The sequence below is a fragment of the Bos indicus genome, chromosome 7 (assembly GCF_029378745.1).
Source record: "Bos indicus isolate NIAB-ARS_2022 breed Sahiwal x Tharparkar chromosome 7, NIAB-ARS_B.indTharparkar_mat_pri_1.0, whole genome shotgun sequence".
Lineage (NCBI taxonomy): Eukaryota > Metazoa > Chordata > Mammalia > Artiodactyla > Bovidae > Bos > Bos indicus.
In genome coordinates this window covers 43,240,675-43,252,962 of record NC_091766.1, presented here as the reverse complement: position 1 = coordinate 43,252,962, position 12,288 = coordinate 43,240,675, and the positions used below count along the sequence as shown (strand labels likewise).

At 54.6% G+C, this 12,288-nt stretch overlaps 1 protein-coding gene across 2 annotated transcripts; it reads right to left on the bottom strand.

Annotated features, from left to right (window-relative positions):
* Nucleotides 1-358: 358 nt before the first annotated feature.
* Nucleotides 359-8,515, bottom strand: CNN2 (calponin 2). Of its 2 annotated transcripts, none has more exons than XM_070793476.1 (7): nucleotides 8,358-8,515; nucleotides 3,916-4,037; nucleotides 3,362-3,428; nucleotides 3,222-3,254; nucleotides 2,094-2,210; nucleotides 1,825-1,971; nucleotides 359-1,355 (listed from the first exon to the last, which is right to left on the bottom strand). In XM_070793476.1, exons 1-7 carry the CDS (start codon nucleotides 8,418-8,420, stop codon nucleotides 1,080-1,082), a joined length of 825 nt encoding a protein of 274 aa, XP_070649577.1. In that variant the 5' UTR covers nucleotides 8,421-8,515; the 3' UTR covers nucleotides 359-1,079. The 2 variants fall into 2 exon arrangements, with proteins under 2 accessions (XP_070649577.1, XP_070649576.1); XM_070793475.1 differs by having other exon boundaries at nucleotides 3,117-3,254; nucleotides 8,358-8,514.
* Nucleotides 8,516-12,288: the final 3,773 nt, after the last annotated feature.

Below are 12,288 nucleotides of genomic sequence, written 5' to 3'. Positions count from 1 at the left end.
TGAAGAAAACCTCCAGAAGTTTCTCCTTCCAGGAAATTGGATATATTTCACAAGATAATGATGAAAATGAAACAAGTGTGTGAATCCACAGCTCTGAAGGTGCTGGGAAGGGTGAGCAGTGTGGGAAGGGCTCCAGAAAGGGGTTGTTGCTGATGGGGCTTTGAGGATGAAGAGGAGTTTGTCAGGATAGAACTCCTCTGTGAGGAGTAAATGCACTAAGGCCTGTAGGCTGGATGAAGCTGCAGTCCTGAGGACCCACTCAAGAGATTTGCCCTTTGCCCGACCCTGGAGGCCCCAGAGGGAATCCAAGACAGGCACCACTTCCAGGTAGTCTTGGACACCAGCTCCAACACCTTCATTTCCAAAAAGAGGTTTTATTTACTTTGGTCCACAGTTGGTATTTTCACATTATTTCTTGGTCCTAGGGCTCCCGGGCAGGGGCTGGTCCCTGTGGAGGCCTTTGGGTGGGGGTCCCTGTGCAGTACTTGGTGGGGGAGTGGGGACAAGTGGGGGGGTGGGGGCTGGCTTTGTCTCAAGCGCTCAGAACTCCACTGTCCTGCCTGGGCCTCAGTGTCCCCACTGGGCCCCTGGGAGGGCCCAGGATTGGTGATCTGAGAGTCCTAGGGAAATCCATGAGGCCTAAAATATTTTGGGACTGTGGCCTGACCTTCTCTCAGCATCCTCACCGCCCCCCGCCCCCATTCCCCTGAACAAAAAGTATTTTCATTTCATTAAAACTGCCTGAAACTTCTGTGGGTACAGAAACCACAAACTGATCGGCAGAGAAAAGAGAAGCAGGGAAGATGTAACCGGAAACCACTTGGGGCCAGTTCCCCTCCTTGCCTGGGTTTCTTCTTCCCCCTAACAGCTTGGCCTAAAGTCTGCTGGGAAACCTGATGTCTGGAGCTGCCCTGGTGGGGACCCCCCACCCCACATGCATCTGGATATGGCCTTCACCCCTTTCCCCCAGAGTCTCAACTGGCAGCATTCAGACATGTAGAAAAACAAGACAAAAATCACAGAAAGACCCAAAAACCCAGATGGGGCAATGATGTGGGGAGATGGCCCGCATGGGTGTCTTAGTAGCCTGCCTCCTCCTGGTAGTAGGGAGGACACTCTGAGGGTTCCCCTGGGCCTGGGCCATCTCCAGCAGCTGCTGGAGCCCCGTCGGCCGCTGGGCCTTGAGGGCAGTACTTGGGGTCGTATATCTGCCGGCCCAGGCCAAAGACCTGACCACTCTGGTTGGCACCCTGTGTGTAGCCCATCTGCAGGGACATGGAGGAATTATCACATTTGTCTGTCCCCAGCTTTGTGTCATAAATGTGCCGCCGGGTCCCTGGAGCCGTCATGCCCACCTGGAGAGAGAGAAAAGACATCAGGGAGGGAAGAGGAGAAACAAACCCCAGAGGAGAACTTCCTGAGGGTTCCCACACCTTTTCCCGCCTCCCTGTGTGCACTCACAGTGGACATTCCTTTTGTACAGATTCTTCCTAGCCCTGCTCGGAACCCGCTTTTTTCTGACTCTGTGTTGAGTCGATCTGACATTTGGGTCCAGATTCCCTGCCAGCCAGGAAGCTCCCCAGGCTGGGGCTCAGGCCTGACGCGGACCTGAATGCTCCAAAAGCATCACACTGATACATCAAACTGATACACAGCAGGAAAAGTGATGACTGCAGGATCCAAAAATATCAGAGTTGGATGGGCCTCTGGGCATCCAACTTTGAAGGAAACCAAGGCAGAGCTGGGTAGTAACTTCCCTGGGGACACACAGAAAGCTGAGGCAGAGTCAGGGCAGGGGGGTCTAGGGGAACTGGGGCGACCCACCTGGCTGGCACACTTATTTGTGCCCATCTGGAGGCTGATGGTCGAGTGGTCCATGGGGGGCAGGATATGGTTTTTGGGGTCATACAGATGCCGTCTGGTGCCATAAGCTGTCATACCGGACTGGCTGGCACATTTGTTGGTGCCCATCTGCAGGGAGGCAGGAAAGGTCAGGCTGCCTCCACAAAGCCTCCAGACCCTGCCCCGAAATTGAGGAGCCACCAGAAGCCCACCACCTATGCACCCCGATGCTGAAGCAGCCAGGTGCCCACCTGGAGCCCAATGACGCACTGGCCCGCCTTCATGGTGGCATCATCAAAGTTTCGCTCCTGCTTCTCTGAGTATTTGACGCCAATGTCCACACCACTCTGCAACCCCTTTGTCTTGGCCTGGGGAGAAAGTGGGAAGGGAGTATCATGGTTGGGGCAGCCAGGTCCCAGGTATCCAAGTCCAGAGGAGGACCGGTGATCCAGCTGCAACCTGGCCTTGTACCATCCACCCAGCACTGTGGACTCAATGGCTTTCCCTGACCCCTGGCTTTCCCTCCCCAGGCAAGAGCAGCCCCACCCTTCCAGCTGCACAGGCCAAGAACTGTGGGGGGCATCCTCACCTTCCATCTCTCTCACCTTCTATCACCTCCTTCTACCCAGCCCCAGCCACCATCTCTCCCCCACACCTGTCCCCTACTCCTCACTGGTCTCCTGGCCTCACTGCCCAAGTAGTAGCCACAGGGGGTTCAAAACACAATTACCTGACACAACCCCCCCAACCCCCCATTCCCATGGCAGAAGCTCGCTGTTCCCTCCTCCTGAAATGCTGTTCCAGCCTGCCCTGGTCTCAGTTTTAGACCCTAGATGTCACCATCATGCTTTCTTCTTTCAAGGGGCTTCTCCAAATTTATAATTTGTAAAGCAATGATTTGAAGAGCAAACCCTAATGTGAACTCTGGGTGTAACAAGGTGCCTGTGGAGGGTCACTGACTGCATGAGAAGTGGGGGAGCCTGTGCAGGGGTGGGGCCATGGGAGGTCTCTGTACTTTCCACTCCATTTTGTTGTGAACCTAAAAATGCTAACAAATAAATTTTTAAAAAATAATTTAAAAAAATAGGTTCATTTATTGCCTGTGCATAAAGGGGTGGACTGTGTCTGCCTTGGTCACCCTTGAATTCATAGTGCTGGGCGCCTCATGAGTGCTCAGAAATCTTTGTAAAAGAATGAATGAAGAGCATCTGAAAAATCTCTGCCTGGCTTGCTGTGTGACTTTGGGCAGGTTGCTGACCCTCTCTGAGCCTCACCTTCCCAGCCAGGGCAAGAAGAGACACCTGCACCTGAGTCAAGTTCCCACTTTCAAACAGGTCGTTGGCCTCAAACAGGTCAACAGGATTCATGCCGTAGCTCACCATGGCCTTGATGAAGTTGGAGAGGTTTTCTAGCTGGGAGGAGACAAGAGAAGGGTGGTGAGGGGCCTTGGTCTCCCCACCTGTCAGATAGGGTCCCCCAGCCCCATTCTGGTTCCACTTCCCTCCCCCTGGTCCCTCACCTGGTGCCAGTTCTGCATGGAGCGGTTGATCTTAGGGACTGAGCCTGGCTGCAGCTTATTCATGAGTCTGAGGAGGACACATGGGGTGGGGGGAAAGGGGGAACCTCCATTAGTGTAGGGGAACCTCAGAGACCCAAGACTCACTCACGGCTTCCTGGCCACCCTCTCTCTGGACCTAAGTTTCCCCTATTACAATCCAGTCTCCACCCACCAAAGAAACAAAGATGCCAAAAAATGACACCAACCAGTGCTGGGAATGCAGTTCAGAACCACTGAGCTATCCAGTGATTCTGGGAATTTCCATGAAGATTTTTAACGTGCAAACCATGGAATGTTTGAACCACAGCTGAATTAGGGGCAGCAAAGAAAGGCCTCCAGAAACCTTAAGGCTCTCCTAAGAGAATGCTCCCTGTTAGAGATCAAAGAAGTAACACAGGAAAAAGAAGAGCAAGACCAGACACTCATCAAGAAGCAGCAGGCAGGAGTCACACACAGCATGACCTCATCATGCATAGCATGTCAGGGTGATGGGCACAGTGCACACACACACTCACGTGCACAATATGATCCCATCCTTCAGACCCTTCTGGAAGTCTGGGCCAACGGAGAGACCAGTGAGTCCCTCAATCCAGCTTCGGAGCTCCGCCTCCTTCTGAGGGTCATATTTGGACTGCAGCTGGAGGGGTAGAGGGCACAGGGTTGGGATGAGCCCAGTGGAGCTCCTCATAGGGCAAGACCCAGTGTTTGCGGAAAGAAGAAACATAGTAGTCAGGAGGTCCCCACACCATTGGAGGAGACTCTTCCCTTTTCCCATCAACACAGATAAACTCCAGTCTCTCTCTGATAAACATCCGGGCTAATCTACCTTCAATGGTGCTAACCCCCCAGGGCAGCCAACATGGCCCTGCCACCACCCTCCACCTAAAGGATCTGCCTCCATGCCTGCCACCTCCCTGTTGTTTTTAAAATTATGGTGAGAAACATACAACATGTACCACTCAAAAGCTCATAAATCAGTGACATTCAGTGCATTCACGAGGTTGTGCAACCGTCATCTATTTGGTTCCAGAACATTCCATCACCTCAAAAGTTAGCCCCTCCCTATTAGCTCTCCCCACCTCCCCAGCCTCTGACAAGCAGGAACCCACTCTCTGTGTCTGTGGATCTGCCTGTTCTGGCCATTTCCCATCAGTGGAATCACACCCTGTGTGTCCTTCTGTGTCTCCTTCTCTCACTGAGCATGGTGTTCTCAGGGTCCATCCATATGTAGCAAGTATCAGGGCTCCACTCCTCTTTTTATATAATTTCATTTGTTTCGCTGTGCTGAATCTTCATTGCTGTGCCTGTTTTTCTCTAGTCATGGCCAGCGTGGGCTTCTCACTGCAGTGGCTTCTCTTGTGGAGCACGGGCTCTAGGGTGAGTGAGCTTCAGTAGTCGCAGCTTCTCGGCTCTAGAGCATAGGCTCAGCAGTGGTGGTGCACAGGCTTAGTTGCTTCATGGCATGTGGGATCCTCCCAAATCAGGGATTAAACCTGTGTCTCCTGCATTGGTAGGCAGATTCGTCACCACTGAGCCACCAGGGAAGCCCTTCACCCCTTTTTCTGACTAAGTGATGCTCCTGTATGTGGAGGGACCACACTGTGCTTATCCATTAACCCGCTGATGGATATTTAGGTCACTTCCATCTTTTGGCTCTTGTGAGTCAAGCTGTATAAACATCCATTTATAAATTTTATTTGAAAACCTGTTTTCAGTTCTTTGGGGTATATACCAGGGAGTAGAAGTGTTTGGTCACATGATAATTCTACCTTTAATTTGGAACCACTGAACCTTTCTCTGCTCCTTGAACTGGCCACACTAGTGGCTGCCTCAGGGCCTTTTCATATGCTGCCACCTTGGACTCATGTTTGCACAGGTCCCTCCTTTCAATCCAGTTGTAGCTTGAAGGTTACCTCCTTGGAAAGGTCTTTCCTGACCACCTGGCTGTGACGACCCTCTGCATCCCCCACCCCCAGTCCTTATTATCTTCTTTTTAAAACAATATTTATTTATTTGGCTTGGCTGTTGCGGCATACAAGATCTTTAGCTGTGGCATGCGGACTCTGAAGTTTCAGCATGTGCAATCTAGTTCCCTGACCAGGAACTGAACCCAGGCCTCCTGCCCTGGGAGTGTGGAGTCCTAGCCACAGGACCACCAGGGAAGTCCCTGCTTTATCTTCTTCCTAGCTTTTTCTACCTTTTGGGGTATGATCTATCTCCTAGCTGATGGTCCAAGCTCATGACAAGTGACAAGACGTAACCCAACTCAGGCTCTCTCTCAGTAAGGAGGCTCATCCTCCCCCATCAACACACACTGCCCACACATACAGCACTGGCTGCCCCCAGGGCAGCATCCCACAGCGTCCAGGGAAGCCTAGGACAGGGTGTGTGTGTACAGCCCCAGGGCAGCTCCCTGGAGGGGTGGTAAAAACCTGAGGACCTGGCTGCCCAGTTGCTTTAGTTGTGTCCAACTCTTTGCGACCCCACAAACCATGGCCCACCAGGCTCCTCTGTCCACAGGATTCTCCAGGCAAGAATACTGGAGTGCTATCCTCTAGGGGATCTTCCCAACCCAGAGACTGAACCTGCGTCTTTTATGTCTCTTGCATTGGCAGGCGGGTTACCACTAGCACCACCCGGGAAGCCCCAACCCCAGACCCCTCTTTCACCTCTACTCACCCTGTGCCCGCCGTGCTCTCTCCTCCACACCCCCTAGAGACAAGGACTCAGAGTTGCCCTTGCAGCCCCCACCTCGATGACCATGGACAGGTTTCACCTCATGCCTCTGTCTCCCCAGCTATGTTTGAATGGTCTTCCTAAGGCTTTCCAGACCTGGGCTCCACTTCCTGCTTCCTGCATATAAACCCCTAGACATGAGATCAGGGCTGAGCTGCTCAGAGTGCAGGGGAGACAAAGGCGGGAGGCTGGCCTGTGAACCTGATCTGTTCAGCCCACTCCCTCCTTGGATCTCCTCCCTCTCCTGTCTCTGGTTCCCACGCCTGGCAGAAGGGTGGTGGGGGAGGAGGGGGTGTTATTAGGGTCGCTGAACTTGAAGCAGGCAGGCTGGTCTGGATCTCTGGCCTGCCTGCCCAGCTGGGCCCCATCCTCGTCCTCGACAGCTCACTGGGGCTGGGGCCAGGGAGGGTCCTGGGCAGGGGTGCCTGGTCTGGCCCCACCCGCTAGGCTGCCTTCCACCCTGCTGCCCAGCTGGCCTTCAGCACATTCCTCCCCACCGCAAACTGCCAGGAATGCAGCCGCTGCCTCCTTGCTAAATCAGGACCAGCTGTTCCCAGCGGTCCAGACCCCCCAGCCAGCCAGAGATCTCAAGGGTATGCACTGGACCTCAGCCTGCCTGTATGCCATCCAGCAGTGGGACTGAAGCCTGGGGTGGGGGGCAGGGGGTCTTCTTCCTCTCAAAGTGGACGGTCTAGAAACAACAGGAACCTGGTTTCCAATTCAGGTGGGTCCCTGAGGTGACTCCGGTGAGGGGGTGAGGGCCCCGCCCATTCTCCAGGCCCGCAGACTGAGGGCTGGTTACAAGGAGCTTCTGACCTCATCCCCCACAGGGCAGGTAACAACCTGCCTCCATCCCACTCCATCACAGGAAGCTGCCCCCACCCCGCTGAGGTGCTGCGCCCTCACCCACTTCCTGCTGCTTCGGGGGAGATGCCCGGCTGCCCAGGAGGACTGCTGGCCATTGGACACTGCCTATGCCAGGTCTGGGTTCGAGTCCTGACCCTGCCTCTGATCTGCTACGTGGGTCTGGGCCGTCTTGAGCGATGTCTCTGAACCCCATGTGCTAAGCAGGGTCTCGGCTGGGTGGGGACTGTCAACACTCTGCACCCACCAAAGCATTACTGCTGGAGTGTGGAATTGTGTGTTCAAGGGGGAATCGATGGGGAGCTTGCCGGGTGACCATGCTCAGATCCTGGGCTTCCCAAATGGGCTAGTAGCTCACAGAGTTGAGATGTGTAAATTCTCCCTCTGGTCTGATGACCTGGCAGAGACCTGGGGGCCAGCAGGGCTGTGTCCCCAGTGTGCCCAGGCAGGCTCCTGTCAGCCGCTTCCCTGGGGCCACATTCCCAGGTGCCTGGTGACAGTGTGTGCCTAGGGGGTGGACAGGGATGACAAACTTCCCTCCAGCTGGAAAACCCTTGTGTGTCCGGCTTAGGACCTCTCCCCCTGCCCTCCAGGGCAGGGATCACTCTCTGCTCCTGTTTCCTTGGATGCACTGAACCTGCTGTGTTACCTTGCAGAAGTCCCTGCCCTCTTGGGCTAGAACCAAAAGCACTTTCTGAAACAGAAGTGTGCCCCATCCCCCCATGCCCTAGCCCGCATTTTCAAGTTACAAAACCCACATGCTAGGGTCACATTCAGGGGACTGGTGGACCTCTTTGCTATTTCTTTAAGTGTGTCAGATGGTGACAAAGAGAATGGGGAAGGTAGGCCCCCTCGATTCTAACTCCCCCCACCCACCCAGTGCCCCACCTCCCAGGTGTAAGAAGTCAGGAAATTCTTCTGCGGGGCCACACCCTTCTCAAAAACACCTGGCCCGCCCCTTTCCTTCCCCGAAGCGTTAAGTGGTCCAAAAGCAGAAGTGGGGGAGGGGATGAGAAGGGGCCGCTGGGGTTCCCTCAGGACCTTCTCAGGCCTTGAAGCGCTAGAGGGGCCCAGGGCTGGGGAGTTCAGAGCGGTGGGCGGGAGGCTTCGGACGAGAAGAGGCTGAGGGAGCAGGGCTGGGTAAGGGGTTGGACCCAACCGCTCCTAGATGTTGGGGTGGGTGCCAGAGCACAGACCTCACTGTTTCCCCAGAGTTTAAGGAGCGTCGGAGGCACCCTCGGAGTTTCGGGGGAGGAGAGCCGCCCCCGATGCCCAGGGAGGCCAGCGGGGCGCCCGCCCTGCAACCGCGGAGGGTGTGACGGACTGGGCTGGCGGAGAGGGCGCTCCCCTCACTCACCCGGTTCTTGACCTCGGCCGAGAGCCCGTACGAGGGCCCCTTGTTGAACTGCGTGGAGCTCATGGCTGGCGGGCGCGGCGCCGCGGGACGGGACGGACGGACCGACGGCCGGGCTGGCGGCCGAGCGGACAGGGGACGCGGACCCAGCGCCCCGCCCCCACCGCTGATTGGCGCGGGGCGCACATGTCCTTATATGGCTGCGCCGCGCCGGATTCCTGAGGCCTCGGGCTTCCTGAGCCCCTGAACCGCCCGACCCCCGCCCCGCCCCCTCGGAACCCCAGGGAGACTGAGGCCGGGAGGGACGGGACCCCGCACAGCGGAGACCCGGCACCCTCTCCTACTCAGTGCTGGGAGCCCCCGGGCGGCTCTCCCCATGCTTTCTGGGCCTCAACTAACCTTTCTACATGATGATGGGAGGGGGACAATGGTTGAATGAGACCCTAATTCCCTTTGGACACTAATGCGGGGAGGGGGGACCCTTCTCTGATGCTTAGAAGCACCTCCCAGTCTAGGTCCGCTTCTGGAAACCCTCCTAGCTGGGTGGTAGGCAAGGGAAGTAGGACAGGCTCTTCAGCGGAGGGGGTCATTGGCGCTGGGACTTTGATGGAGGAGTAGGAGTTTGCCAGTCCAAAGGGTATTGTTTGTCCTGGCAGAACAAAAAGTGCAAAGACTTGGAGGGACCATCAGTGGTTGAAAGTGTGCAGAGATCAATCAGATAGGTTGGGGAAGTGGGGGATGAGAAGGGACCCTAGATTCTGGGTTGGGGGATGGTGGGAATGGGGAGAAGATGTAACATCAGAGAGTTAAAGTCAGGAGATGCCTTGGGGGTAGAGTTGAGGACACCAAGGGAACCAAGCCAGGCACACACTTGCCACTCAATACATGCTGCCTGCTTGTGCAGATAAATCAATAAATTAGTAAAGGAATAAATTTCACTTTTTCAGTAACATTCATTCACACACCTATTTACTTGTTTATCAAAAGCTCTATGACAGGGTCACTGGGCCAATCCCTTGCTAAGCTATACTGACTCCCTCCTGGCTCTGGCCCTGCCCATCCCTGGGAAGACAGACCCTGGCATAGACACTCCCACCCCATGTGAACACGTACAGGACAGAGAGAGGTGTCTGGGGTGGAGGAACCCCAGGAGGGAGTGGGTGCTCCCCTGGAGGGGTAAAGGAAAGAGGCATGTAAGAGTGGGCATGGGAAGTGGGGTTTTGAAGCATAAGTAGGAGTTTGAAACATTTGACAGGTGATCTGTGAGGGCTTAAGAGATTACTCACCCTGCCCTTCCCAGGAACACCCCTCCCCAGTGCCCCACTTTCTCAATGTCTATTGACTCTTTCTCTGACTATGCATCTTCTATGCTATGTGAAGGCTCCTTTCTTCAGAGCTCAAGTCCTAGCTGGATGGTCTTGGGTGAGTCCCTTCCCATCCGGGTCTCAGTTTCAGTATCTGTGAAATAGGGACCAGTGGTCAACCAGACAGTGTGGCTGAGTATGGGAACAGGGTGGTTTCTCAGTGTCTAGGTGGGGAGTTGTTTGGGTGGGGGCTGTACTGGTGGACTCCTTGCAGATTCCACAGGGGGCAGGACCAGGGCACTGTGGGGGCTGGCAGTAGTGGGAAGGAGGCTCGAGCCAGCCTGGTGGGCTATAGCCCATGGGATAGCAAGGAGTCGAACACAACTGAACAACTGAGAACACACTATATTCTTAGCCTCCTGAAACCCAGAAATTCAGATCAGACATATGAAAATTCAAAACCCTGAGGTTCCAAAAGCTTAGAATATTATAATTTGAGAAACTCCCCTCAGGACCTGAGGCTTACAGAACTATGTGGTTCTGTGTAATCTTACAACCTCAGTGGGCCCCACCTGGGTTCAAATTCCCGGTCAGCTGAGATAAGGGCATGTCAAAATCTCAGGAATTTTGGCTCAGCCTCGGAACCTGGCCAAGAGGCCTGGGGCCTCTGCAGTTGCCCTACAGCCTTGAACGCTGGCGCCCATCTCTCCGTCCAGGACTGACCCTGGGGACACTGTAGGGGTAAGGAGGGCTGTGGAGTGACGCAGGCTCACTGGGGACAGATTCAGGTACTCTGGGATGGGGGCCACGGCTGGAGGACTCAGGGTTGCAGGAAACCCTGGAGCCTCAGCCTTGGGTGCTGGGCCCCAGGGTCTGGGTGGGTGAGCACAAGGGGCTGCAGGTGCGATGAAGGCCTTCTGGGCTTTGCATGAGACCCTGGGGGTCCTATGCGCCAAATGATGCAGTAACAAGAAAACAATGATAGTTACAGTAAAATGACAAGCCTGTTAACTCAGGTCAGCATCTCCCTTGCTCACAATCCGCCAGGCTCCCTATCACCCCTCAACAAAGGTGTCCTCCAGGTCCCCAGGTCTCCCTAGCTCACTGTGTTCCAGAGGCATGGGGCTTCTCCTCGCTCTGCCTCCAATAATCAGCCACAGGCTTGCCTCAGGGCCTTTGCTCCCGCGGTGCTCTCTACCTGAAACTCCGCTTGGCTTGTTCACTGTCTCCCCTCTAGAACCTTCTCAGTAAGCCGTAAGCAGGGCTCCCAGCTCCAATGCCACTCACACATCCCAGACAGGTCCCAAGTGACACTCACAGCGTTCTGTGAGATCCAGCCATCTTCTGAAGTCCCCAACAGAAGATGAACCCAAACCAAAAAACAGCAGAAACCAGCACAACATTGTAAAACAGTTATCCTCCAATTAAAAAAGAATAAAATAAAGTAAAATAAAGTCTCCGACTGTCCCCAGAAGTGCGGAGCCTGGTCCTTCTCCGCATCTTTGTCTCAGATTTAGAACTGTTTCCCCCCATTTTCCTTTTTTGTGACAGTAACTTTCATTTGCTCCCCTGGGTCGAGTGTCTCCCTAACATGGAAGTAAGCGCTAGACGGGGATTACTGGTACAGCAGTCGCTTGCCACACGGCCCTACTTCAATACAAATTACCTCAATAAAAATAAAGTTTAAAATTCCATTCCTCAGCTGCACTGGCCACATTTCCAGAACTTAGGAGTCACATATAGCTAATGCATTAGACCTCGCTGCACATTTCAGGGACCCACAGCCTCCTCACTCACCCCCACTGAGTGGCTGGGTTTTCTCCCCAGGTCAAGGGTACATCAATTGGCCTCACCATTATAAAAGATGAGTTTGTGTTCTCCTTTTGTGACCAATAAATGATCTGGGGGTGACCTGTAACAGTGTCAAGAATGTGCATTGGTTGAGCAGCCACTGTATGCTAGGCCCCCATACAGGGCATTCTCTATGAAACAGGCAGAGATGGGATGACCTCAGCTTCCTGTCCACCTCAAGGAAGTGGGGCTCCCTGGATTATGAAGCCAGGCAGGTAGGTCTGGAAAGTTCTCTGAGGCTCTAGAACAGCTGAAAAGTCTCCTCCCCGCCATGCCTGCCTCACACCCTGGTCTTTCTCAGAGACCCTGACTGTCCCTTCTTAATGTTCCCTGGGTGTCCTTCCCCAACGTCTGTACTCAGGTGTCCTCTCCCACACCCAGCCTCTGGCTCCTCCTGCCCTTCCATGCTCCAGGCTGCAGCCCACCCGTTCTTGCTTTGGAGAATGGGGTGGAAGTACTGTACCTGGCATACAATAAGTGCTTAGTGAATGTTGGATTCTGTTACTACCGTGGCTGCTAGGAGGCGCCCGGGCTTTTCAAAGATGAATGAATGAGCATGTCTGTAGTCCATATGTGGGCTCTCAGGTCTGGGACATCTCGGGCAGTCAACAAGGAGGGCATGGTCAGGTATAGACCATTTGCGATCCCGCTTTAGTTGACAAAGGGCTGTCCGCTCAGCCGTCCTGGAATGACTGGAACGGCAGGTCTGGCGCCCTAAGAGCCGGAGAGAGACGGGTGGTGCTGAGCGGCCCGCGTTATCAAAAGGAAAACCTAGTCAG

Excerpts from the sequence above, each read along its gene's own strand:
- CNN2 (XM_070793475.1), bottom strand. The coding sequence starts at position 8,420 with ATGAGCTCCACGCAGTTCAACAAGGGGCCCTCGTACGGGCTCTCGGCC. Across the intron at positions 3,429-3,915 it reads GATGGGATCATATTGTGCAC|ACTCATGAATAAGCTGCAGC; the intron begins GTGAGTGTGTGT and ends TGTCCTCCTCAG. Across the intron at positions 2,211-3,116 it reads TTCTTGCCCTGGCTGGGAAG|GCCAAGACAAAGGGGTTGCA; the intron begins GTGAGGCTCAGA and ends CTTTCTCCCCAG.